At 41.6% G+C, this 26,185-nt stretch overlaps 1 protein-coding gene across 1 annotated transcript in view; it reads right to left on the bottom strand.

Moving 5' to 3' along the window:
• The window catches only part of LOC118675612 (zona pellucida sperm-binding protein 3-like), a 68,670-nt gene extending 42,880 nt beyond the window's left edge, over window positions 1-25,790 (bottom strand). Inside the window, 1 exon segment of the mRNA XM_036348485.1 lies at window positions 25,695-25,790. Within this exon segment, the coding sequence (XP_036204378.1) occupies window positions 25,695-25,790 (96 nt within the window).
• Between the last annotated feature and the right edge of the window lie 395 nt (window positions 25,791-26,185).

The following is a 26,185-nucleotide window of genomic DNA, read 5'->3' as shown; positions in this document are numbered from 1 at the left end:
TGCACCGGGCCTCTAGTCCTATATAATAAAACCCTAATATGCAAATCAACTGAATGGCCCAATGACCAGTGGAACAACCAGCCACTATGATGTGCATTGCCCCCTGAGAGGGAGGAGACTGGTGGTGGTGGCAGGGGGCAGGGCCAGCCAGTAGGCGGCTCCAGGCTACCAGCCAAGGCAGGTGCCAGCAGGGGACCCAAATCACCCCGCCTGCCAGTTTCCCCGCAGATTGGCCCTGATCACCAGCCAGGCCTAGGGACCGTACCCTATATATTGGGAAAAATCTCTTAGCTTTAAAAATTAAAACCTGGCAAGGCTATTCTAACACTGAAAAAACAGGACTATGTAGGATGATGTGCATGGACTCTGACTTGCACATTTTGTGGTCAGCCCTGATTCTGACACTTATAACTGTGTGACAAAGCCAATTACTGAACTTCTCTCTGCTTCAGTTTTTCTACCCATAAGATGGGGAAAATGGCACTACCTCCTCAGAAGGTAGTCAGGGCAAAAAAATGGAGCTGCCCATACAACAGCAAGATGCCTTTCACCTGTATGAAAAGTATAGTCACTGGTGTATGTGGCATCCCGGATTGTGGGAGTGATGTCCAACTACCGGTTTAGGCCCGATCCCTGGGATTGGACCTAAACCGGTAGTCGTACATCCCCCGAGGGCACAGGCTGGGCTGAGGGACCCTCACCCCCATGCACAAATTTCGTGTACTGGGCCTCTAGTATATATATTTATTTAAAGGAGGTGGCAGAAGCAGTCAAGTAGGTATTTGGAAACCCAAAGTCTTTTAAAGATGCCTTTTCCATCCTAATGAGAAGAGAATCTGTAAGGACATGACTTGCATCTCCAGTAGGGACTCAGAGTGCTCTGGGATGTTGACATGGACCCCAAAGCCAAGCAGGAGCTGGCGGACAGTTGCCCATGCACACGGCTCTTACACAGTGGCCCTTTGACCTACACAGATGTTTACGTATTTCGAAAGCTTTTGGAAACTGTGCTGCAGGGCCATGGGCCCTGGCTTGTTTACGTCTGGCACTGATGGGTGCTGCTCAGCACTTTGCTCCAAGTTGGCCCCAGGAGCGCTCCTGCTGACACCATCCCACTCAGGCTGTGGCACCCCTGTCTTCAGCCCTTTGCCCTGCAGCTTTGGTGGAGGCTGGGAAGAGGAGCTGAAACCCAGCCCTGGCGCCCTGAGGTGAGGTTTGTAGTTACATTGTCTCTTGGAATCACCAATGCTATAATCAGAAAGTGAACTTTCAGTCAATAGTTGTTTTCTTTTCCAACACTAAGCACCTTAAATACACAGCAAGTTCCATTCCGGCCACCCCTGCTTTACTGAGTGACTTTTTGCTTGTTTGTCTGGAATAAATGGGCTCAGACAGATGTGTGTTCTGATGTGCTGCTGTCTGCATCAGCAGCAGCTATGCACTCAGGCATCACAAAGGTCACCACCAGCTTTGCCCTGGACCGGGTTGCCCTGGGGAAGGGGCACTCTCAAAGGTGCACTGTCCAATCACTGACAGTAGTGTAAAAACTTCTGTAGTGTAAAAACTTTAAAAAGTCACTGTTTTTTTTTTTTTTTAACTGAAAACCTTTATAAATATATACAAATGTTTCTGTGCTTTACTAAACAGAAATATGTAAGGTAATTCACTTTCTCTTGATGATTCTTAAATATCATTATGAACACCAATTACTGGGATCTTCTACATTAAAAGCAGTGCCCAAAGAACTGCTGTCCCCTACAATAAGTGATCCCAAATCTAAGTAACAAAAACATATATAGAAAACAGAAGAACTAGACTGTTTGGAAAAAAAACCCACCAACTGCTCTCCTAACTATAAGGATAATACATGTTCCTTGCAGAAAACTGTTATTTACAAAATAATAAAAGAAAAATTAAAATCACTGCATGCTGCCAGCCATTACTATTTGCTGGTCTGTAGGTACTACTATTAAAAACCTCTCTTTTTCTACCTAGTGGTTCTCATCTCTCAAGGTTAATATGCCTGGGCTTTGTGACCACTGCCTTTATTTGTGGGTAAAATGGTGTTGTGGTTTCAAGAAGATATGATAAATGTCATCATGAATATATATATATATATAAATTCTCTATACCCTTATCCAATAAAAAGATAAAATTAAGGCAATTTATAAACTATATATTACAATTAATATTGTCAGTTTAAGTCTGTAAGAAGCTGGTGAAATTGGCATAGTCCTTAATCTCTTTGAATCTACTCATAGCTACTCTGGAAACCTTTGACACTGTGCAGGCAGTTTCTGGAGGAGAAGGTATCCAGCTGTCAGTCTGTTGGGGCCGCTATAACAGAATACCATAGACTGGGCAGCTTAACTAACAAGCATTATTTCTCACAGTTCTGCAGGTGAGATATCTAAGGTCAAGGTGGAGGTTGATTCAGTTCATGGTGAGCGTCCTCTTCCTGGTGTGCAGACAGTGCCTTCTCCTAACGTCTTCACACTGCAGAGGGAGCTAGGAAGCCAGACCCTTTATGTATCTTCTTCTAGGAGCACTAATCCCATTGTGGGAGCCCTACCTCATGACCTCATCACCTCTCAAAGGCCTCTCCTCCAAGTACCATCACATTGGGGGTTGGGGTTTCAACATGTGAATTTTGGGGGACACAAACATTTGGTCCATAACATCCCTCTACTATCCCTTGTCAACATTATTTTAAAAGTCTGGAAGTTACCCAGTTAGAGCTTCATGTTGAGATTCTAGTGGCAACATGGCTAATTCCCATATTTCTAGTTTCCCATAGTTTATTTGGGACAGTCCCAGTGGACACCTCTTGTCCTGAAATAATTGTTCATAGTGACCCATTCACCCTCACACCCCAGGCAACACTCCTTCCCTGGCTGGGAGGCTCACAGTACACGCTGGTCTAGAGTGAATCAGAAGAGCGGGGAGGTGAGTAGCACAAGGCCCTCCCCATGCCTGGAAGACAGCTAGGAGGGATTCAGAACAGTTATGTTTTCCTCTATGGCTAGTTTTCATAGGTCTGAAGTATTGATTGTCCCCTTAGTGCCCTTCTTACCTTTGAAGCAAGGGCAAGAAGACTGAGCAGTGGTCAAGGGCACCATGGATCAATCATGCATTCATTCACGTGGGGAAAGCAGTCCAGACAGTGTTCTTTATATCTTTAATGCTCAGAGCCCTTCGTTAACGTAAGAAACATTCAAACCTGTAAAGAATTTTTGTGAGTTTATTTCAGCCAAACTGTTGATAATTGCTGGGAAGCAGAATCTCAATGTAGAGAAATAGTCCTGTGAAGAATGGCAGTTTTTCACCTTGTTTTATACATTACAATCAAAGGAGGAGACGTAAGTGGGTTACATGAAATCCACTGGTGATAGATTGGGGAGATGGAATAAAGCAAAGTGGGGAAACCTCTGGGATTGGATAAAAAGTAAAATGATAGACACACACTTCTTTTGTACAGGAGGGTAGAGGTAGTTAACAGTTAACAATTAACAAGACAAAAATACCAATGAGGGAATCTGTGGCCTGTGCCCCGGCACCATTTGTAGTGCCCCTGAAGGAAAAAGGGAATTTACAAGTTACCTTGACATTCCATATGTAAGTTATCTTAGATGCAAAAAGTCAATAGGCTCAGTAAAGATTGAAGTTGATCTTTGTCAGGGAAGATACTGGCTTAGGACATGACTACCCACTATAAACTGCTTTTTAATTAAATGTTTTAATTTCAGACCATCCTTTGTGGTTACTTTAGGTCTCTGAGTTGCAAGGCTGCCACACAGGCCTTCCCTGAGTTAGGTCAGCGTGTGGCCACTTTTTGTTCACACCTTTGAGCTGGAAGGAAGGTCAAAATGGCTCCTTTCAGTCATATTTCATGATATTGCAAGTTCAGAGTTGCCAAATGCTTTCAAAATTATTAAAAACAATTTAATGTCCAGAAAAAATAATTAGGGCCTTACATTGCTCCATCACCCAGTCCTAACAAACCACAAGTATTTGTTTCAACATCCATTTTTATTTGTATTCGTGAAATTTGCACTGAACATAGCTTTTGCAAGGTATTAACTATTTCCCTCCCAGGTGTGACCTGTACACAGGCGGGTGCTGCCAGCTTGCTGGATGAGCTCCGTTGGGGCATTGCAGGGCTCTCCAGGACTCCTCCCAGACCCAGAAATCCTGTTCTTTGCAGGGGCTTCAAGAGAGAGCTACTGAAGCCATAAGGGAAGATTGGATTTTGAGGACAAAAGTAATTTTCCTCCTTTAAAGGCAGCACGAAAGTGAGGAAGTCTGGGGAAACTAAAACCAAAAAGTTGGGGCTCCAACTCTGGTACACCCACATCCTGGGTATGTGGCCTTGGGAGGGAACTAAACCTTGCCGAGCTTCAGTTGTCCCACCAGTAAATACTGTTAAATCTCACTGGGCTATTGAGGAACTGATATGGATAAAGTATCTTGAATGGAAGAAAGAGTGCTGATCAAACATTCTTTTGAAAAATCAGAAACAGGATTTAGGCCTGAAAGTAAGCCTAGAGTGGATAGGGGCCCTGGCCCTGAGAGAGGGGTAGCTTAGGGAGGCTGGCCCTCCTGCCATGCCACTCACCTTCTCTCTCCCAGCCTCCACTTCCCTGTCTGTGCTCTCACCACTGTCTCCTCTAGAGCTGCCACTCACAGAGCACTCCTTCACGAGGCCATTGGCCCTGTTCTCCACCAATTAAAATATGTGTTGTGCTGAGGAAGGACACAAGGAAAAGCAAAATTGTCTGAACCCACCTTGGCAGGTGTTGCTCAGTGGTTATAGGATCTGCCTGCACACCAAAAGGTCATGGGTTCAATTTCTGGTCAAGGGCACATACCTGGGTTGCAGGTCCTATCCCTGCCCCTGGTCAGGGCATGTGTGAGGCAACCAATCGATGTGTCTCTGTCCCATCATCTGTCTGTCTGTCTCTCTTTCTTTCCCCCTTCATCTTCCCTTCCACTTTTTATAAAAATCAATGGGAAAAATATCTTCACTCCTCTGGTGAGGATTAATTTAAAAAGAAGTCTGAGCTCAAGGATTTCCTGCTGATATTTAGAAAGGTCCTGTTGAATCTTGATATGTAAATTGTAATTAATACTGAGCCTTCTTATGAACAGAAAGCACGAAGTCTAGCTAGCATGGCCATTCAGCTCCGCCATACTAAGTGCTGCCTCTCCGGCCTGAACCAGAAAGTGGGCTGTCCCATCTGCTGCCCAGGAGGTGGATGGTGCGTCTCCACATGTCACACAGTTCTCCCACACAGTGACTCACTGTGACAACATGCAGCATTGGAAGGGTGAGGGCATTGAATCAACCTTTGAACAGTTCTGAGACCCTTTTCCTTCTTCCTGTGCTGTATTTCTAGCATTTTGATCCAATTGTCTTCACTTACAGAAAGTCCCTAAACTTTTTGTTCTGTGGGCATTAAAGGAGTAACAGGCATTATCAGTTGACAATACTTTCAAAAATGAGTAGCAAAAGTAAAATATGCAAAGCTCTCCTCCTCTGCTGCACACAAATACACAGAATTTTTTATGCTGAGTCTGAAGCATTGAGACAGACATTAGATCATCCCTCCCAACCTTTGCTCCTGTTAACGTAAGAAAACATTCAAACCTGTACATAATTTTTGTGAGTTTATTTTAGCCAGACTATCAACAATTGCTGAGAAGCAGAACCTCAACATATTGGGATAATGCTCCGCAGTATGGCTGCTTTTCTCTCTCTCTCTCTCTCTCTCTCTCTCTCTCTCTCTCTCTCTCTTTTTTTTTTTATCTTGCTTTACCAGTATACGTTACATCAAAAGAGGAGATATAAGTGGTTTCCATGAACTCCATTGGTGATAGATTAGGGAGGTGGGAGAAAGAAAAGCGGGGACACCTCTGGGATTGGATAAAAAGTAAAATGACAGACACCTTCTTTTACTTAGGTGGGTGCAGGATAGTTAACAGTCAACAACTAACTCAATAACAATGAGGGGATTTGTGGTCTCCACAGAGTGGTGCATGTGCTTTGAGGGGTGCAGAAAAAGGAAAATTACTTTGACATTCCAATGATATGTCATCGTAGATGCAAAAAGTCAATAGGCACAGTTAAGGTAAAGATTGACCTTTGCCAGGGAAGATATTGGCCTAGGTTGTGACTTCTCACCATAAATTGCTTTTAGTTAAAGTTTTAATTTCAGACCATCCTTTGTGATTACTTTAGGGCAGGGGTCCTCAAACTTTTTAAATAGGGGGCCAGTTCACTGTCCCTCAGACCGTTGGAGGGCCAGACTATAGTTTAAAAAAAAACTATGAACAAATTCCTATGCACACTGCACGTATCTTATTTTGAAGTAAAAAAACAAAATGGGAACAAATACAATATTTGTATTTGCATGTGGCCCTCGGGCCATAGTTTGAGGACCCCTGCTTTAGGGCTTTGAGTTTGCAAAACCTCCATGCAGGCCTTCCCTGAGCTTGTCAGGCTAGCATGTGGTCCCTTTTTGTTTACATTCTGGTCACCCAAAGAGTCTCAGGTTCCTTGAGACCTTAAAGTAGCTCCTGGGTGATTGAGGGAAAACTGAAAGTAAATGTATGAAATCATTTGGTTATCACAATAGAAGCTGTGATTGTTTTATTTATTCAGGCCTCACCTCATTCAACAATAAAGGTTTAAGGCGATATTGTTGTTATCTATATATATAAAAGCCTAATATGCAAATTGTCCCTGTGGGAGTTTGACCAGGAGATCGATCACTCACTATGATGTGCACTGACCACCAGGGGTTGGCGTGGAATGAAGGAAGGCCCCAGCCGGCAGCCGGCAGCTGGGAAAGAGAGGCCCCAGTCAGCAGCTGGAAGGCCCCGATCAGCCCTGATCGCTGGCCAGGCCTAGGGAATCCACCCACGCATGAATTTCGTGCACTGGGCCTCTAGTTGTTAATAGGACAGCTGGATCCTTTTGCACGTAGTATCAATATGGAGTCCCATGAGGTCCTTCCTTGTCTCCTCCCCAACCAGCCTCAATGCAGTTGCAGCTGTCCGGACTCCAACATTAACGGTCACCAGCCCTCTTTATTCCCAGGTTGCTTTCTGTCATGCTTGCTTTATAAAATTAGTAAAGCATTTAAGAGAGGGACAACAAGGGGCAGCATTATGTAAATGGGTAAAACTTTATTAGAGCGAGGGAGAGACAGGATGACTTTATTGGAGGTAGGAAAACATGCAAATGAATGTGAACAACACTGGTACAACTTCTTTGGAATTTGCTCCTCTCCTCAAAGGTTGGGAAAGTGGCTCCTGAAGAGAAGCAGCTCAGTGTGTGACCCTCCTCCAAGAGGAAAGTTGGTCTTTCCAGTTAAAGAGGATATTCTGCAACAGGCCTGTCCCTGTGGAGCTAACTTACTGGTAATAGCACAACTCCAAAAGCAGAGCAGTGGTGACCTGTGGGGACACTGGGAAGCAGGCCCCTTGAAGTCTGCCTGCCTCAGGGGCCCCAGGGTGGCCTGCCCTCTTTCCTCTGTATGTGTCTCCTGTCCTCAGTGAAACTGCTGACAAGAAGGGCCCAGTGACAACCATGTTCACTATCATCTCTAAACTTTCATCTATAGCCTTATCTCCAGGGGTGTTCACAGGCTGGATGCAACCATTATACCCTAGAAGGTCAGTGTCCCCTCAGTTGAATGTGAGACAAGGACATCCATAGCCCTGTGGGCAGCCTCTTATTTTTCTCACAGGCAAGTTGTTCTTATTAAAGAGACACCAACAACATTCTTGACAGGGATCCTGGCTGCTATCTCTGTATTCACTCATTCAGGAAGTATTTATGGAGGGTCAATTTGCGTGTGTGCAAGTGAGACTTAGGTTTATTGTCCCTTGGACATCCTTCTTTAAAGAGAACTGCTCTGCCTCTAACTTGTTTGCTACTTGGAATGTCCTCCCTGTGCATAGAAGGTGTCCTGTTAGCCCGGATGCAAGGGCTTGTGAAGTTGGTCCTCAGCCTACTTTTCCAGCCTGGATCTCACACCACACCTCACAGCAAACCCATTCAGTGCCCTCTCCTTGGCATGCTATGTGGTTTAGTGCTTATGCTTAAACACTTTCCCCCTAGAAAGCCCTATACCTCTCTAACCAAATTATGGTATGCTGCTTAAAATTCCTTACATTTCTATTTTAAGTGGATTTTACATAAACAAAGCAGGTATTTTAATGCCATTAGCAGGGTTATTTTTAAATTAAGAGGTATGCCATGGCCTGCCAAGTGTGATGATGTATATAATAGCACCTAACAGAGCTCTGGTGCATATCAGGAAGCAACAAATATTAGCTGAATGAAGGAAGAATGGAATAGCTCCACCCCTTCATGAGGAGGAGACAGTCAGGCAGGTTGTGGAGCAGGAGAAGGTTCACTTAAATAGAATTTTCCATGAGTGTGTAGGACTTTCCTGGGGCTCCATGTGCCATGTATGCCCAAATTCCTGGACCATTTTGGTTTTTATAACCAATTTTTTATTCATGTTCTGCCTCCTGACAGGTTTTGAAACCTTCCCAAGACTTGATTCTTTCCCTTGTAAAATGGTTTAAAAATGAATATAAATGTATTTTATGTTTTCCCACATGCTTGACAATGAAGTGGTAATTAATATTTATTTGGGAGCTTACTTTTTGCCAAACTTCTTCTGTGTGTTCTGTATGTATTAACTTATTTAGGTTACCTCCCACATTGTACCAAGGTTGGTTTATGTGGCCAATAATGTTGATGTGGCTAATTGATGTTTCTATCTCTTTCTGCCTCTCCCTTCCTCTCTGAAATCAACAAAAACGTATTAAAAAAGGAGTATACAGCCCTACCGGTTTGGCTCAGTGGATAGAGCGTTGGCCTGCGGACTGAAGGGTCCCAGGTTCGATTCTGGTCAAGGGCTTGTACCTTGATTGCAGGCACATCCCCAGTGGGGGGTGTGCAGGAGGCAGCTGATCGATGTTTCTCTCTCATTGATGTTTCTAACTCTCTATCCCTCTCCCTTCCTCTCTGTAAAAAAATCAATAAAAATATTTTTTTAAAAATGAGTATACATACTAATAGGTAGTACATATACAAACATGGATGCTAATTCATAACATCTGTGCTTTCTGTTTCCCTGGATCATTGTGAGGCTCCTGGAGCTGGCGTTTGGGAAAAACCTCTGAAGATGTTCATGTCTAAGTAGTTGTGATTACTCAATCACAGTAACTGGCTGCCCTGGCCCCAGTACTTCCTCTGCCACACTTAGCTTGGCTCTGAGCCGACAGGGTAGGGGGCATCTGCGTCTGTTCCCTTGATGGCTCCAAGCCTTGGCACAGTCTGACACTCAGTAAGCCTGGAGGATTGACACACAGCCCTGTGCCTGCTCTATTGGTGTTTTCCACAGTGGACTCACCTCCTGCTTGGCTGAGTGGTGATAGGTGGTGGGAAAGAAGCACTGCTGCCCTAGCCGATTTGGCTCAGTGGATAGAGTGTCTGCCTGCGGACTGAAGGGTTCCAGGTTCAGTTCCTGTCAAGGGCACATGCCTGGGCTGTGGGCTCGGTCCCTATTAGGGGGCATGCAGGAGACAGTTGATCAATGAGTCTCTCTCATCATTGATGTTTCTATCTCTCTCTCCCTTTCTCTCTGAAATCAATAAAAATACATTTAAAAAGAAAAGAAAGGAAAAGCAAAGCAAAGAAACGAAAAATAAAGAAAAGGAAAGAAAGACTGCTTCATTGCCCGGGCCCTTCGGCTGGACATGGGCCGGCCCTCAGCAGCTCCAGGAAACTGGTGGGATGCAGCCACCCTACTGGCCCCCGGTTAACAGAGACCTCCACCCTGCATGTGTTTTCTTTAGCAAGCAAGCTTTGATTTTTGCTAAATTTCTTTTAACATGAAAGCTGTACTCACCCCCTCTTCCTTCACCTCTCCACATCCGCTCACTCTCTTTGACCTTCTGCCAAAAACTCTATTTCTTAACACGCAGCCCCCTCCATCTCATTTGCTCCTGTGTTTCAGACACTCTTTAAGTTCTTGGTGTACAAACACCCTAAGGTTACATAAACAGTACTTTGAATTTATCTTCTTTCTCTTTCTTTAGAGCTTTGTTTTCAGTTTCATTAGGTATTTCCTCTGGATGTAATTACCACTGTTCTATTTTGAATGCTGCTTACCTTCCCCTTATTTTGTCAAAAATGTCATAGATCTTCTGAGATTTCATTCACATTTAAAGTGTCTGCTTGCACATCAATCTGCTGATTCTATTTCAAGGCACTTTCCAGAGTGAGCTCCAGCACTAACTGTTCTTCTGCTCCCACCCTACCTTGCACAGGAAGGTGAAATATGATGAAGGAAAGGATTAGAACTCAAAGACTGAACTTTCGTCCCTTCGAGCATGATGTCTACAAACAGATTTTTGCTAAATTTCTTTTAACTGTGCCTGTGGCCCAAGGCTCCCTCTTGTACAACCTAGTTGTGATAAAATCAACTGCTTGTGTGAGGCTCCATAGATGCCTAGTCTCTTATATTACAAAAGTGCACTCTTTTCCTTCCTCATCTCACTCCATTAATGAGCCCCCCCCAACCCCCCAACCCCCCCCACCCCCCCCCACGTAATATGTGATGCCATTTCTTCCAGCTCAAACTAGAGGCCTTGGCAAATAAGCCTGCCTTCTGGGCTGTCATACATGCCGCTTCAGTCATACCTCTGGCTCAGGCAGGTGGTGTAAATGAAACTCAAATTGTGATCACGGAGCATGTGATTAAAACTAGCATTGATTGGAACTCACAGGTCAGAATGGAAAATTAGTTTCCCTTGGGTTGCAGAGCCATAGCCAATGAGCAACCACCTGGTGCATGATGACTCAGCAAGGAGCTCCCCAGAGGCTGCTGGGAGCCAACACTGCACCATGTGAACAGGAACTAATTTTCCCTGGGTCCCAAAAAAGGCTCTATATTTGACCCATGTCACAGGAGAGTGAGATTTAAATCCCATGTGAGCTCTTAGAGGCTGAATGTGTGACATTGGTGCTGGGAAATACATTTCCTTTAGCTTGGTCATCAGTTCGATTTGATCTGTCCCTTGAGTGCCAGGGTGACCTCCATGTGTAGTCATTTATCAACCAGGCGCTTTCTTGAGAGGCACAGCTGACCTAAGGTGAAATAATGCAGCCACTTCAGGATGTCAATGGGACACATCCATTTTAACTTTTAATTTAGCCTTTGTCATTTCTGTGAGCTGGGATTTTGATTATTCCATTTCCAAACAGAGATATTGGGGATGTGGGCAGTGTGGCCCAGCCACCTCTGGTTCAGCCCTATGCCTGAAGGCAGATATAGGTGGGGACTCAGGGCCATGTCCCATGGAAGTTACTTCCTGTTAACCTGTCTTTGGAGGGGGTGAACTAAAGGAGGAGCTTGGAGGAGATTGGAGTCCAGAGAACAAGGACACAGGGAAGTGGGACCTAGAATATTGCTGGGCCAAGCCAAGGGGTTATGAAAAGAGGGTCTGGAGGAAGAGGGGCTCAAAGTAGCAAACCAGCAGGTAGGACCAGGGCCCAGTGGAGCAGAAGTAAGCACATCTCCAGGAGCTATGGAGGCACCCTTACTGCATGCATTTCAGAGCTAGGACCAGGCCAGAAGACCCTCAACCCCTCCACACTGGACTTCCAGATACATTGAGAATAGTTCGTCCAAGTTTTAGGGTCTTCCAGGATGAACTGACAGGAGTGATTATTTGCGCTCATTTTTTGCTCATCTTAAGCAGCTGAGACTTTCTCAAGAGCAGCCAGGGCTGAGGTGAGACCTCTTCTCTGTACAGAACTTACTGTGAGTAGTCAACAAATAGTAATGTTTAATGATTACTCAGAAGGCCACGCAGGAGGAGAGGGTATGAAAAGGACATGGGAACCATTACACAAAAGCAAAGGGGCACATTTAAAGAGAGAAGAACATGGAATAAGGATATGGTTTAGGTAGGTCTGTTCCAGAGGCTGCCAGCCACATGGCCCAATGTTGGAGAGCTATCCTGGCTTTTTGAGGAGTTGATTTGCTCAATAACTTTCCTAAATCAGACTCTCCAGAGGGATAAGTGTAGGTTGACATGTTCCTGTTATTTTTAAGAAATGCAATTTTGTTATGTATAAGAACATGAATTAAACTGCACTGTTCCGCAGCCCTTTCAAGTATGATAGCCATACTCTTCCTTGCTTATTAACTCTTATTAATAGCAAAATATAACTAGTACTGAGGAAAGGACATTAAGACAAAAGTGTTCAGCCCTAGCCAGTTTTTCTCAGTGGATAGAGCATTGGCATGTGGACTGAAGGGTCTTGGGTTCGATTCTGGTCAAGGGCATGTACCTCGGTTACAGGCTCCTCCTGGGCCTGGGCCCTCTGGTCAGGGCTTGCGCAGGAGGCAACCAATTGATGTGTTTCCCTACATCGTTATTTTTCTCTGTCTTTCCCTCTCTCTTCCACTCTCTCTAAAAATCAATGGAAAAATATCCTTGGGTGAGGATTTAAAAAAAAGACAAAAGTGTTGACTTCTGGCTCCACCCAGATAGAGTGGCCCCATTCCTCCCAAGCCCTCCTTCTTACAACTAAGAATCCTTTGACATAACAATAAAAAAAGCACAGGAAGACTTTGAGAGGTGCAAGAAGGCAGCGGACAGCCTAGGAATCCTGGGACTTATAGAATGACATGTAGCGAGCTCCCTGGGTTTCTCTAGCACTCCCGCATATCCTGGTGAGAATGCTGCAAGAGCCTCTAACCCCAAATCACCAACAGGCACAGGCAAAAAACCTCTAAGAAATGCTTGTTTTCCCCATTCAAAGGACAGGGAAAGGTGGCCTGACAACAAAAGGAAACCTTTTGGGAAATATCCATCCTACCCTGGCAAAATATCAATGGACTGAACAGGATTCTTCCAGAACCAACTGTACCAGTTCTGCCTGCAGAAGCTGTGGGCACCTTAGCTGGGAACTGGAAGCTAATTCTGCATCACCTTGGCAGAGCAAATCCAAATAAGATAGACACAAAGAAATCATAGTTAAATTTCTTGATGTCAAAATTAAATGATTAAAAACAAAAAGCAAAGAAAGAAATCTCAAAAGAGGCAGAGAGAAGTGATACCTGACTTATGGGGAGCATGTATTTAGATGACAGTGGATATCTCATCTAAAACCATGGAGGCCACAAGTAAGAGGCACTCAATTTTCAAATACTTAAATACACTGTTAATCATAAATCTTATACCCCACAAAAATATCCTTCAGGAATAAATAGGAAACAAGAGGTTATTTGATGAAGGAAAACTTAGAGAATTTGTCATCAATTATGAAGACACTAGAGGCCCGGTGCACAAAAATTTGTGCACTCGGTTGGTGGGGGGGGGGGGGGGGAGATCCCTCAGCCCAGCCTGTGCCCTCTCGCAGTCTGGGACTCCTCAGGGGATGACCACCTGCTGGCTTAGGCCTGCTCCCTGGGGGATTGGGCCTAAGATGGCAATCAGACATCCCTCTGGCAGCCCGGCAGCCCTCGGGGGATGTCCATTTGTTAGCGGGGAGCAGGCCTAAGCTGCAGCCGGATATCCTTAGTGCTGCTGAGGAGGCAGGAGAGGCTCCCACCACCACTGCTGTACTGGCAGCCATCAGCCTGGCTTGTGGCTGAGCAGAGCTCCTCCCATGTGAGAGCGACCTGACCACCAGAGGGCAGCTCCTGCATTGAGAGTCTGCCCCCGGTGGTCAGTGTGTGTCATAGTGACTAGTCATTCCCAGTCTTTCTGCTGTTAGGGTCAGTTTTCATATTACCCTTTTACTATATAGGATAGAGGCCTGGTGCACGGGTGGGGCCCAGCTGGTTTGCCCTGAATGGTTTGCCCGGATCAGGGTGGGGGTCCTGCTTGGGTGCCTGGCCAGCCTGGATGAGGGGATGATGGCTGTTTGAAGCTGGTCACACCCCCTTCAGGGTGGGCATCCCCACTGGGGTGCCTAGCCAGCCAGGATGAGGGGCTGAGGGCTGTTTTCAGGCTGGCAGGTGACTGAAGCTCCCAACCTCTCCTTTTTTTCCTTTTTTTTAATTCTGGGATTTATTTACCTTCTATGGCTGTCACTGGAGCTGAGAGCCGGGTTTAGGTCTGAGGCTCGGCTCCAGCTCTGAGACCTTGGCTGCTGAAAGCAGGTATCTGGGTTTGTTTGGGTTCTATAATTGTAACACTGTTGCGGTCCTGCTCGCTCCAGCTCTGACGGCTGAAAGCAGGTTACTGGGGTTTGTTTAGCTTCTATAATTGCAACATTGTTTCTTAGAGTGCAAACTCAGAGGCCGGCAGTGGTAGGCGGGGAACATTGGCTTCCTCCATCACTAGAGCAAGCAAGCCTCCTGTTCGCTTTAGCTGCCTGGCTGCCGGCCGCCATCTTGGTTGGCAGTTAATTTGCATATCTCGCTGATTAGCCAATGGGAAGGGTAGCGAAGTTACAGTTAATTACCATGTTTCTCTATTATTAGATAGGATGGGTCAGCCCTAGCCAGTTTGGCACAGTGGATAGAGCATCAGCCCATAGACTTAAGGATTGCCGGTTTGATTCCAGTCAAGGGCATATACCTTGGTTGCAGGCTCAATCCCCAGGAGGCAACCAATAGATGTATCTCTCTCACATCAATGTTTCTCTGTCTCTGTCTCTCCCTCTCCTTTCCACTCTCTTTAAAAATCAATGGAAAAATATCATCAGGTGAGGATTAACAACAACAGTAACAACAAAGATATATGAGCCAATTCCTAGAAAACCACAAAATACCAAACTCAACCAGGATATAATAGGCAACCTAAATGGTAAGAAGCTCTTAGAAACCTTCGGATGAAAATATTTTAAGAAGAATTAACATCAAGTTTGCATAATCTATCTCAGAAAATAGAAGAGGAGGGAAATTTTTTTAACTCAGTTTATGAGACTAGCATTATCCTGATATCAAAAACAGAAAAGGTCTTACAAAAATATAAAAGAAAGAACATTATAGACCACTGTCTCCATGAACTTATATGTAAAGGTCCCCAACAAAATTTTAGCAAATCAAATCTAGTAATGTATGAAAAGAAAGTGAAATTTATTTCAGGTATGCCAGTCTAGTTTAATATTTGAAAATCAATCAATGTAATTTGCCATGTAAACATAGATTAAAGAATAAAAATCATATATCAATTGATGGAGAAAAAAATCATTTGACACAATGCTACACTAGTTTACAATAAAAAGTCTTAGCAAACTCTTTAGAATAGAGGTTGCTTCTGTAACTTGATAAAGGGTAGCTACAAAAGCACTACAGATACCTACAGAGAGTATCATACTTAATGGTGAAAGACTGAATGCTTACCCCCTAAGATTTGGAAAAATACAAGGGTGTCTGCTTTCACCACTCTTATTCAAAATAGTAATGAAAGTTATAGCCACAGAAATTAGCTAATAAAAAGAAATAAAAGGCATTAAGTTTGGAAAGGAAGAAATAAAACTGCCATTATTTCCCAATATCATGGTTGTTGACACAAAAAATCCCAAGGAATTTAGAAAAAAACTTGTAGAACTAATAAGTGAGGTCAGCAAGGTAGCAGGTTATAGGAATAATACACAAAACCAATAGCATTTCTTTATATTAATAATGAACATTTCAAAACTAAAATTAAAACCACAATACTATTGATAACAGTTCCCCCAAAAGACATGCTTAGGTATAAATATATATATATATATATATATATATATATATATATATATATATATATATATAGAATATGCATGCTAAAATTATGAAATGTAGATAAAAGAAATGGAAAAAGACCTAAACAAACATTGAGACATATCATATTTATGGGCTGGACCATTCAATATTGTAAAGATATTTTCCCCCAAATGGATTAATAAGTTTAATGCAAAATTTTGATCTATTTTTTTTTTTACCCTTTACATTCAATATTACTTTGTATTAGTTTCAGGTGTATAGTATAGTGGTTAGATAATCAAAACTTTATAAAGTGGTCCCCTAATAGTACCCACCTGGCACGGTACATAGTTATTACAATATTATTGACTTTATTCCCTATGCTGTACTTTACACCCCCATGGCTATTTTGTTACTACCAATTTGTACTTTTAATTCCTTTACCTTTTTCACCCAGCCCCTCAACCCACCCTCTACCTGTCAACTATCAATCTATTCTCTGTATCTATGAGTCTGTTTCTGTTTTGTTTGTTTATATTGTTCTTTAGATTCCACATACAAGTGAAATCATATGGTATTTGTCTTTCTCTGTCTGGCTTATTTTACTTAGTATAATATCCTCTAGGTCCAGTCATGCTGTTGCAATGGGTAAAATTTCATTCTTTTCTATGGCAGAGTAATAGTCCATTTTATATATGTACCACAGATTTTTTATCCACTCATCTATTGTTGGGCACTTGGGTTGCTTTCATATCTTGGCTATTGTAAATAACGCTGTGGTGAACATAGGTATGCATATATTCTTTCAAATTTGTGTTTTGGGTTTCCTTGGATGTAAACCTAGTGTGAAATTTCTGGGTCATAAGACAGTTAAATTTTTTAATTTAGTGGGGAACCTTCCTACTGGTTTCCACAGTAGCTGCACCATCTGAATTCTCACCAACAGTGCACCAGGGTTCCTTTCATTCACATCCTCACCAGCGCTTGCTTGTTGATTTACTGATATTTATTCTGATGGGTGTGAGATGATATCTCATTGTGGTTTTAATCTGCATTTCTCTGAAGATTAGTGACATTGTGCATCTTTTCATGTCTACTGGCCATCTGTATGTCCTCTTTAGAAAAGTGTCTAGTCAGGTCATCTACCCATTTTTTTAATTGGATTTCTTGCTTTTTTATGTTGAGTTGTTTGAGATCTTTATAAATTTTGGATATATATCCCTTAATCAGATGTATCAATGGTGAATATTCCCATTCAGTAGGTTTTCTCTTTGTTTTTGTTGATGGTTTTCCTTGTTGTGCAAACCCTTTTTAATTTGGTATATTCCCATTTGTTTATTTTTTCTTTTGTTTCCCTTGTCTGAGGAGATATATCAGAAAAAAAACATTGCTATGAGAAATGTTCGAGATTTTACTGCCTATGTTTTCTTCTAGGAGTTTCATGGCTTTGAGTCTTACACATTTTAGTCTTTAATCCATTTTGAGTTTATTCTTGTACATGGTGTTTAAAGGTGGTGTAGTTTGATATTTTTGCATGTATTTATTCAGTTTTCCTGGCACTACTTATTGAATAGTCTTGGCTCCATTGTATGTTCTTGCCTCCATTGTCAAATATTAATTGACCAAAAAGATGTAGGTTTATTTCTGGACTCTCTATTCTGTTCCATTGACCTGTATGTCTGCTTTTATGCCCGTACTATGCTGTTTTGATTATTATGGCCATGTAGTATAGTTTGATATCAGGTAGTGGATACCTACAAGTTTGTTCTTCTTTCTCCAGATTGCTGAGGTTATTCAGGGTCTTTTTGAATATTTGTTCAATTTCTGTGATTACAGCATTGATATTTTGATAGGAATTGTGTTGAAGTTATAGATTGCCTTTAGGTAGAATTTCCATCATTTGTAAATTATGTTAATTCTTCCTGTTTATGAGCATGGTGTGTACTTCCATTTAGTTGTATACTAGAGGGCTGATGCATGAAATTCGTGCATGGGTAGGATCCCTAGGCCTGGCCGGTGATCAGGGCTGATAGAGGCCTTCCAGCCACCCAGTGGGGCCTCCCTTCCCCGGCTGCCAGCAGGGGCCTTCCTTCATTCCACACTGACCCCTGGTGGTCAGCATATGTCATAGCAAGATATCGAATTCCCAGTCTCCTGGTCGAACTCCCGAGGGGACGCTTTGCATATTAGCCTTTTATATATATAAAGATTCTTCAATTTCTTTATTCAGGTCTTATAATTTTTCTTTAAAACACTTTTTGAATTGAATTTATTGGGATGATGCTGGTTAACAAAATTATACAGGTTTCATGTGCACAATTCTACAACATGTCATCTGTATACTGTATTGTGTGTTCACCACCCCAAGTCAAGTGTCCCTCCATCACTATTTATCCTCTCTATACCCTCCTCTAACTTCCCCATCCAATCTGCCCCTAGCAATCACTACACTGTTGTCCAATCCCTCCACCCCTTACCACCCAGTACACTCCACCCTGCTCTACAACTGTCAGCCTACTCTCTATCTATGAGTATGTCTCTATTTTGCTTGCTAGTTAATTTTGTTCATTAGATTCCACATATGAGTGAAATCATATGGTACTTGTTTTTCTCTGACTGGCTTATTTCATTTAGCGTAATGATCTTCAGGTCCATCCATGCTGCCGCAAAGGGTGAGGTTTCCTCCTCCTCCTCCTCCCCCTCTTTTTTCCCTTCTTCTTTTCTTCTTTATAGCTGTGTAGCATGGTACTGTATGTAGAAAACACTCAAGATTCCATCCAAAATAACAAACTACTAGAACTGCTAAATTCAGCAAGCTATAGATATAAAATAAATATCCAGGAATTTGTTGCATTTTTATACACCAATAATGAACTATCAGAAAGAAAAATGAAGAAAACAATCCCATTCACAATTCTTCAAAAAGAATAAAATATTGAAGCATGAATTTTACCAAGATGAAAAAGACCTGTTCTTGGAAAATTATGACATGAAGAAAGAAATTGAAGAACATACAACTAAGTGGAAGCATATACTGTGTTCCTGGATAGGAAGAATTAACATCATTAAAATGTCCACACTACCCAAAGCAAGCTATAGATTCAACACAATTCCTATCAAGATACCAAAGGCATATTTTACAGAACTAGAAAAAATATTCCAAAACTTTATATGGAATAAAGAAAGACCCCAAATAGTAACAGCCATCTTGAGAAAGAAGAACAAAATTAGAGGCATTACACAGCTGATATCAAACTATACTGCAAGGTCATAGTTATCCCCATTTCTCTATAATCAATCAATATTTGACAAAGGAAGCAAAAATATACAACAGGGTAAAAATAGTCTATTCAATAAAAGGTATTGGGAATATTGGACAAATATGTGCAAAAAATAAAAATAAAAAAGAAACTAGAGTACCTTCTTACACCACATACAAGATGAAGCTCAAAATGTATTAAAGACTTAAATGTTAGACTCAAAACAATAAAAATCGTAGAAAACAGACAGTAAAATCTCTGACATTGCTCATAACAATATTTTTCTGATATATCTCCTCAGGCAAAGGAAACAAAAAAAATAACAAGTGGAGGTTGGCCTGTGGATTGAAGGGTTGTGGATTCAATTCCCAATCAAGGGCATGTCCCTTGGGTACAGGCTCAATCCTTGGCTGGGTCAAGATGCATGCAGGAGGCAACCAATCAATGTTTCTCTCTTTTGTCTCTCCTCCTCCCTTCCACTCTCTCTAAAACTCAACGGAAGAAGTACTCTCAGGTGAGGATTACCAAAAAAATAAATTTAAAAAAATTAACAAATGAGACTACATGAAACTAAAAAGTTTTTGCACAGCAAAGGAAAACATGAACAAAATGAAAAGACCTGCACTGAATGGAAGAACATGTTTGCCAATGAAACATCTGATAAGGGGTCAATATCCAAAATTCGTAAAAAACTTAACTGTAAAAAACCAAAAAACCAAACTGTCCAATTATAGTTTTTCAAGTACAGTTCTTTTATCACCTTGGTTAAATTTATTCCTAGGTATTTTTTTATGCAATTGTAAATGGGCTTATTTTTTTAATTTCCCTTCTTTTTATTTTAATTTAAATTATTGTTTAAAGTATTACATGAGTCTCCTTTTTCTCCCATTGACCTCTCCTAGGCTGCTCCCAACCCCCAGAACATGTCCTCACCCCTCTACTGTTTGTGTCCATTGGTTATGCTCATATGCGTGCATACAAGATTTTTAGTTGATCTCTTACCTCATAGATTGGACAGTCTGTTCAATGCTTCTATATCTCTGGCTCTATTTTTGTTCATCAGTTTATGTTGTTCATTAAAGTCCACAAATGAGTGAGATCATGTGACATTTATCTTTCTCTGACTGGCTTATTTCTCTTAGCATAATGCTCTCCATTACATCCATGCTATTACAAATGGTAAGAATTCCTTCTTTTTTACATCAGCATAGTATTCCATTGTGTAGATGTACCACAGTTTTCTAATCTATTCATCTACTGATTGGCACTTAGGCTGCTTCCAAATCTTAGCTATTGTATATTGTACTGCTATGAACACAGGGGTGCATATATCCTTTCTGATTGGTGTTTCTGAGTTCTTGGGATATATTCCTAGAAGTGGGATTACTGGGTCAAATGGGAGTTCCATTTTTAGTTTTTTGAGGAAACTCCATACTGTTCTCCACAGTGGCTGCACCAGTCTGCATTCCCACCAGCAGTGCACGAGGGTTCCTTTTTCTCTGCATCCTTGCCAGCGCTTATCGTTTGTTGATTTGTTGATGATGGCCATTCTGACAGGTGTGAGATGGTACCGCATTGTCGTTTTGATTTAATTTCTTGGATAATTAGTGACTTTGAGCATGTTTTCATATGTCTCTTGGCCTTCCTTCTGTCTTCTTTCGAAAGTATCTATTTAGGTCCGTTGCCCATTTTTTTTTATTAGATCATTTATCTTCCTTTTATTAAGTTGTATGAGTTCCCTGTAAATGTTGGAGATTAAACCTTTATCAGTGACAATATTTGCATATATGTTCTCTCATACAGTGGGATTTCCAGTTGTTTTGTTGATGGTTTCTTTTGCTGTGCAAAAGCTTTTTATTTTGCAGTCCCATTTGTTTATTTTCTCTTTAGTATTCATAGCTCTAGGAGCGGTATCGGTGAAGAAATTGTTTTGGCATATGTCTGAGATTTCGCTGCCTGTGGATTCCTCTAGTATTTTTATGGTTTCCTGTCTTATGTTTAAGTCCTTTATCCATTTTGAGTCTGTTTTTGTGTATGGTGTAAGTTGGTGGTCTAGTTTCATTTTTTTAAATATATTTTTAAAATTTATTTCAGAGAAGGAGGGAGAGGTTTAATTAGCATATTATGCTATAATAATAAAAGCGTAATTTGCATGTATCTGTCCAAGTCTTTATGGTTACCCGTCTTATGTCTAAGTCCTTTTTTCATTTTGAGTTTATTTTTGTGTATGGTATAAGTTGGTGTTCTAGTTTCATTTTAAAATATATTTTAAAAATTTATTTCAGAGAAGAAGGGAGAGGTTTAATTAGCATATTATGCTATAATAATAAAAGCGTAATATGCTAATTAAACCAGACTTTTTCTGTATGAAGCTGGAGCTACGAGGGAAGCCCGGTCTCGGGTACCTGAGGGAAGCAGCTGCTGGCAGCCAGGCAAAGGAAGACATGCTTTTGCATGAATTTCATGCACTGGGGCTCTATTAAATATAGAAACATGAATGATGAGAGAGAATCATTGATCAGCTGCCTCCTGCACGCCCCTCACTGGGGATCAAGCCTGTAACCCTAGCATGTGCCCCTGACTGGAATGGAACCTGGCACCTTCCAATCCACAGGCTGATGCTCTATCCACTGAGCCAAACCAGTTAGGGCTAGTTTCATTTTTTTTTTTTTTGCATGTATCTTTCCAAGTTCCCAAACACCATTTATTGAAGACACTGTCTTGACTCCATTGTATGCTCTTGCCTCCTTTGTCAAATACTAATTGAGTATAATGGCTTAGGTTGGTCTCGGGGTTCTCTATTCTATTCCATCAGCCTATACTGGTATGTCTGTTCTTGTGCCAGTGCTAGGCAGTTTTGAGGACAGTGACTTTGCAATACAGCTTGATATCTGGTATTGAGATCCCACCTACTTTGTTCTTTATCAGGATCGCTGCAGCTGTTTGGGGTCTTTTTTTACTCCAGATGAATTTCCGGAGAGTTCCTTCTAGATCTGTGAAATATGCCATTGGTATTTTAATAGGAAATGCGTTGAATTTATAGATTGCTTTGGCTAGTATGGACATTTTGATGATGTTGATTCTACCAATCCAAGAACATGGTATGTTCTTCCATCTGTTTATGTCTTCCTCTATCTCTTTTTTCAAAGTCCTGTAGTTTTCTGAGTAGAGGTCTTTTACCTCTTTAGTTAAGTTTATTCCTAGGTATCTTAATTTTTTTGGTGCAATGGTAAATGGGATTGATTTTTTAGTCTCTCTTTCTGTAAGTTCACTATTGGTGTATAGAAATGCCATAGATTTCTTGGTGTTAATTTTGTATCCTGCTACATTGCCAAATTCATTTATTAAGTCTAATAGTTTTTTGATGGAGTCTTTAGGGTTTTTTTTATGTACAGTATTATGTCATCTGCAAATAAGGACAGTTTTACTTCTATGTTTCCAATTTGGATGCCTTTTATTTCTTCTTCTTGTCTAATTGCAATGGCTAATACTTCTAGTACTATGTCGAACAGGAGTGGTGAAAGTGGGCATCCCTGTCTTGTTCCTGTTCTAAGGGGAAATGGTGTTAGTTTTTGTCCATTGAGTATGATGTTGGCTGTGGGTTTGTCATATATAGCTTTTATTATGTTGAGGTATGATCCTTCTATTCCCACCTTGCTGAGAGTTTTTATCAAAATGGGTGTTGGATTTTGTCAAATGCTTTTTCTGCATCAATTGATATGACCATGTGGTTTTTTTCTTTCAGTTTGTTTATGTGATGTATCATGTTTATTGATTTGCGGATATTGTACCATCCTTGCATCCCTGGGATAAATCCTACTTGGTCATGGTGTATGATCTTTCTGATGTACTGCTGGATCTGATTTGCTAAGATTTTGTTAAGGATTTTGGCATCTATGTTCATGAGGGATATTGGCCTGTAATTCTCTTTCATTGTGTTGTCTTTACCTGGTTTTGGTATTAGGGTGATGCTGGCTTCATAGAATGAGCTTGGAAGTGTTCCTTCCTCTTGAATTTTTTGTAGGAGTCTGAGGAAGATAGGTTTTAGTTCTTCCTTGAATATTTGGTAAAACTCCCCTGTGAAGCCGTTTAGTCCTGGGCTTTTGTTTGCTGGAAGCTTTTTGATGACTGCTTCAATTTCTTCCATAGTTATTGGCCTGTTGAGATATTTAGATTCTTCCTGATTGAGTTTTGGAATGTTGTATTTTTCCAGGAATATGTCCATTTCCTCCAGGTTGTCTAGTTTGTTGGAGTAGAGTTGTCCATTGTATTTTTTAACAATCATTTGTATTTCTGTGGGGTCTGTTGTTATTTCACCTCTAACATTTCTGATTTTGTTTATTTGGGTCCTCTCTCTTTGCTTCTTGGGGAGCCTGGCTACAGGTTCATCAATCTTGTTTATCCTTTCAAAGAATCAGCTCTTGGTTTCATTGATGTTATGTATTGTTTTTTTTGGTCTTTATGTCATTTATTTCTGCTCTAATCTTTATTATCTCCTTCCTACTCCTCACTCTGGGCTTTTCTTGTTGCTCTCTTTCTAGTTCTTTGAGATGTAGAGTTAGATGATTTACTACCATTTTTTCTTGTTTTTTGAGATAGGCCTGTAGATTTATAAACTTCCCTTTCAGGACTGCTTTCATTGTGTCCCATAGGTTTTGGATTGTTGTGTTTTCATTGTCATTAGTTTCCAGGATGTTTTTAATTTCTTCTTTGATCTCATTGGTAACCCAATCAATATTTAATAACATGCTATTCAGCTTCCAGGTGTTTGAGTATTTTGGGTTGTTTTTATTGTAGTTTATTTCTAATATTTTGCCATTGTGGTCTGAGAAGATGCTTGATATGATTTCAATCTTCTTGAATTTGGGGAGACTTTGTTTGTGACCCAATATGTGGTCTATTTTTGAAAATGTCCCATTAGCACTTGAGAAGAACTTATATTCTGTGGCGTTGGGGTGAAATATTCTGAAGATGTCAAGTCCATCTGATCTAGTGAGTCATTTAGGATTGCTGTTTCTTTGCTGATTTTTTGTCTAGAGGATTTATCCAGTGATGTCAGTGGTGTATTAATGTCCCCTACTATGATTGTATTGTTGTCGATCTCTCCCTTGATATCTTCCAGGAGTTTTTTTATGTATTTGGGTGCTCCTGCATTGGGCGCATATATGTTTATCAGGGTTATATCCTCTTGTTGTACTGATCCCTTTAGTATAAATGGCCTTCCTAATCTCTTTTTATGGCCTTCACTTTGAGGTCTATTTTGTCCAATATAAGTATTGCTACCCCAGCTTTTTTTTTTTTTTTCCATTTGCCTGAAAGATATTTTTCCATCTCTTCACTTTCAGTCTGTGTGAGTCCTTTATTCTGAGATGGGTCTCTTGTAGACAGCAAATATATGGGTCATGTTTTTTTATCCATTCAGCCACTCGATGTCTTTTGATTGGACCATTTAGTCCATTTACGTTTAAAATTATTATTGAAAGGTACTTGTTTGTAGCCATTTGTATTTTTTGTGCCTGTTTTCTTTCTGAACTTTTTATTTCTTCTTTTTACACCAGTCCCTTTAGCATTTCTTGCATTGCTGGCTTGGTGGTGATAAATTTCCTTAGCCTTTTTTTGTCTGTGAATCTTCTTATTTCCCCTTCAATTTTGAATGATAGCCTTGCTGGATAGAGTATTCTTGGATTCAGTCTTTTGCTTTGCATCACCTTGTAAATTTCCATCCATTCTTTTCTGGCCTGATTTGTTTCTTTTGAGAAATCATTTGATAATCTAATGGGAGATCCCTTGTATGTAACTTTGCATCTCTCTCTTGCAGCCTTTAAGATCCTCTCTTTGTCCTGAACATTTGCCATGGTAATTATGATATGTCTTGGTGTGGGTCTTTTTGGGTTCACCTTGTTTGGGACTCTCTGTGCTTGTGTGACTTTTTTATTCCCCACCTCAGGGACGTTTTCTGATATTATTTCTTCAAATAGGTTTTCTAACCCTTGTTCCTCTTCTGTTGTTCTGGCACCCTATTATTCATATGTTGTTTCATTTCATGTTGTCCCATAGCTCCCTTAGGCTCTCCTCCTGTCTTTTATTTTTTTCTCCAATTGCCGTTCAATTTGCGTGTGTTTTGCTTCCCTGTCTTCTAATTTGCTAATTTGGTCCTCTGCTTCTGCTAGTCTACTGTTGAAACTTTCAATGGTGTTTTTTATTGCAGCTATATCACTCTTCATTTCTTCTTGGTTCTTACATAATTTGTTGATTTTTTCATCTGTTTCTTCTTGCTTCTTGCATAAATTGTTGATTTTTTCCTCCATCCAGTTTATGCATTCTAGGACCCTTAATCTGAATTCTTTTTCTGACATGTTGCATACCTCTGTTTCACTTATCTGCTTTTCTGGTGAGTCCTCCTTTTCTTTCCTTTGGGGGTTTCTTTGTCTACCCATGTTTGATCTCACCGACATATCTAGATGTTGAGTCGTTCAGGGACTGCTCCTTGGGTGGCAGTGGCTTCTCGGGCTGTGGTTGCTCCTCGGGCAGTTGCGGTATCAGCTGCTCCTCAGATGGCAGCAGCTCCTCTGGTGGGTGCTGTTCACAGCTGTGATTTCTCCTTTGGCTGATGAGGGGAGGCTTCACACACAGCTGCTGTTCCTTAGACAGAGGGTGTGCTGATCACGAGGCTGCTGTTCCTTGGATGGTGGTGGGCTACACACACAGCTGCTATTCCTTGAACTGGGGTGGACTGCTCATGTGGCTTCTGTTCGTCGGACAGGTGCAGGCTGTTGTGGCTCTGCTCCTCGGACCCGTGCATGCTGCGCAGGGCTTCCCTTCTTCGGATGTGGGCGGTCTGCTCATGTGGCTGCTGCTCCTCTGACCCGGGTGGGCTGCTGCTGCTCCTTGAATGAGGCCAGGCTGCTCGCAGAACTGCTGCTCCTCAGATTCAGCAGGCTGCTCGTGCGGCTTCTGCTGCTTGGATGAGGGCAAGATGCTTGTGCAGCTGCTGATCCTTGGACTAGTGCAGGGTGTGCACAGCTGCTGCTCCTTGGATGGGGGCGGCTGCACAGGGCTGCTGCTCCTCAGACGTAGGAAGACTGCTTGTGCAGCTGCTGCTCCTTGGTCAGGTCGGACTGCTCGTGTGGTTGCTCCTCAGACAGGGAAGCGGGCTGCTCACACAGCCGCTGCTTCTTGGACAGGGGCAGGCCACAT

This window comes from Myotis myotis, unplaced genomic scaffold (genome assembly GCF_014108235.1).
Source record: "Myotis myotis isolate mMyoMyo1 unplaced genomic scaffold, mMyoMyo1.p scaffold_m19_p_2, whole genome shotgun sequence".
Classification (NCBI taxonomy): Eukaryota; Metazoa; Chordata; class Mammalia; order Chiroptera; family Vespertilionidae; genus Myotis; species Myotis myotis.
This window is presented reverse-complemented; position numbering and strand designations above follow the sequence as displayed.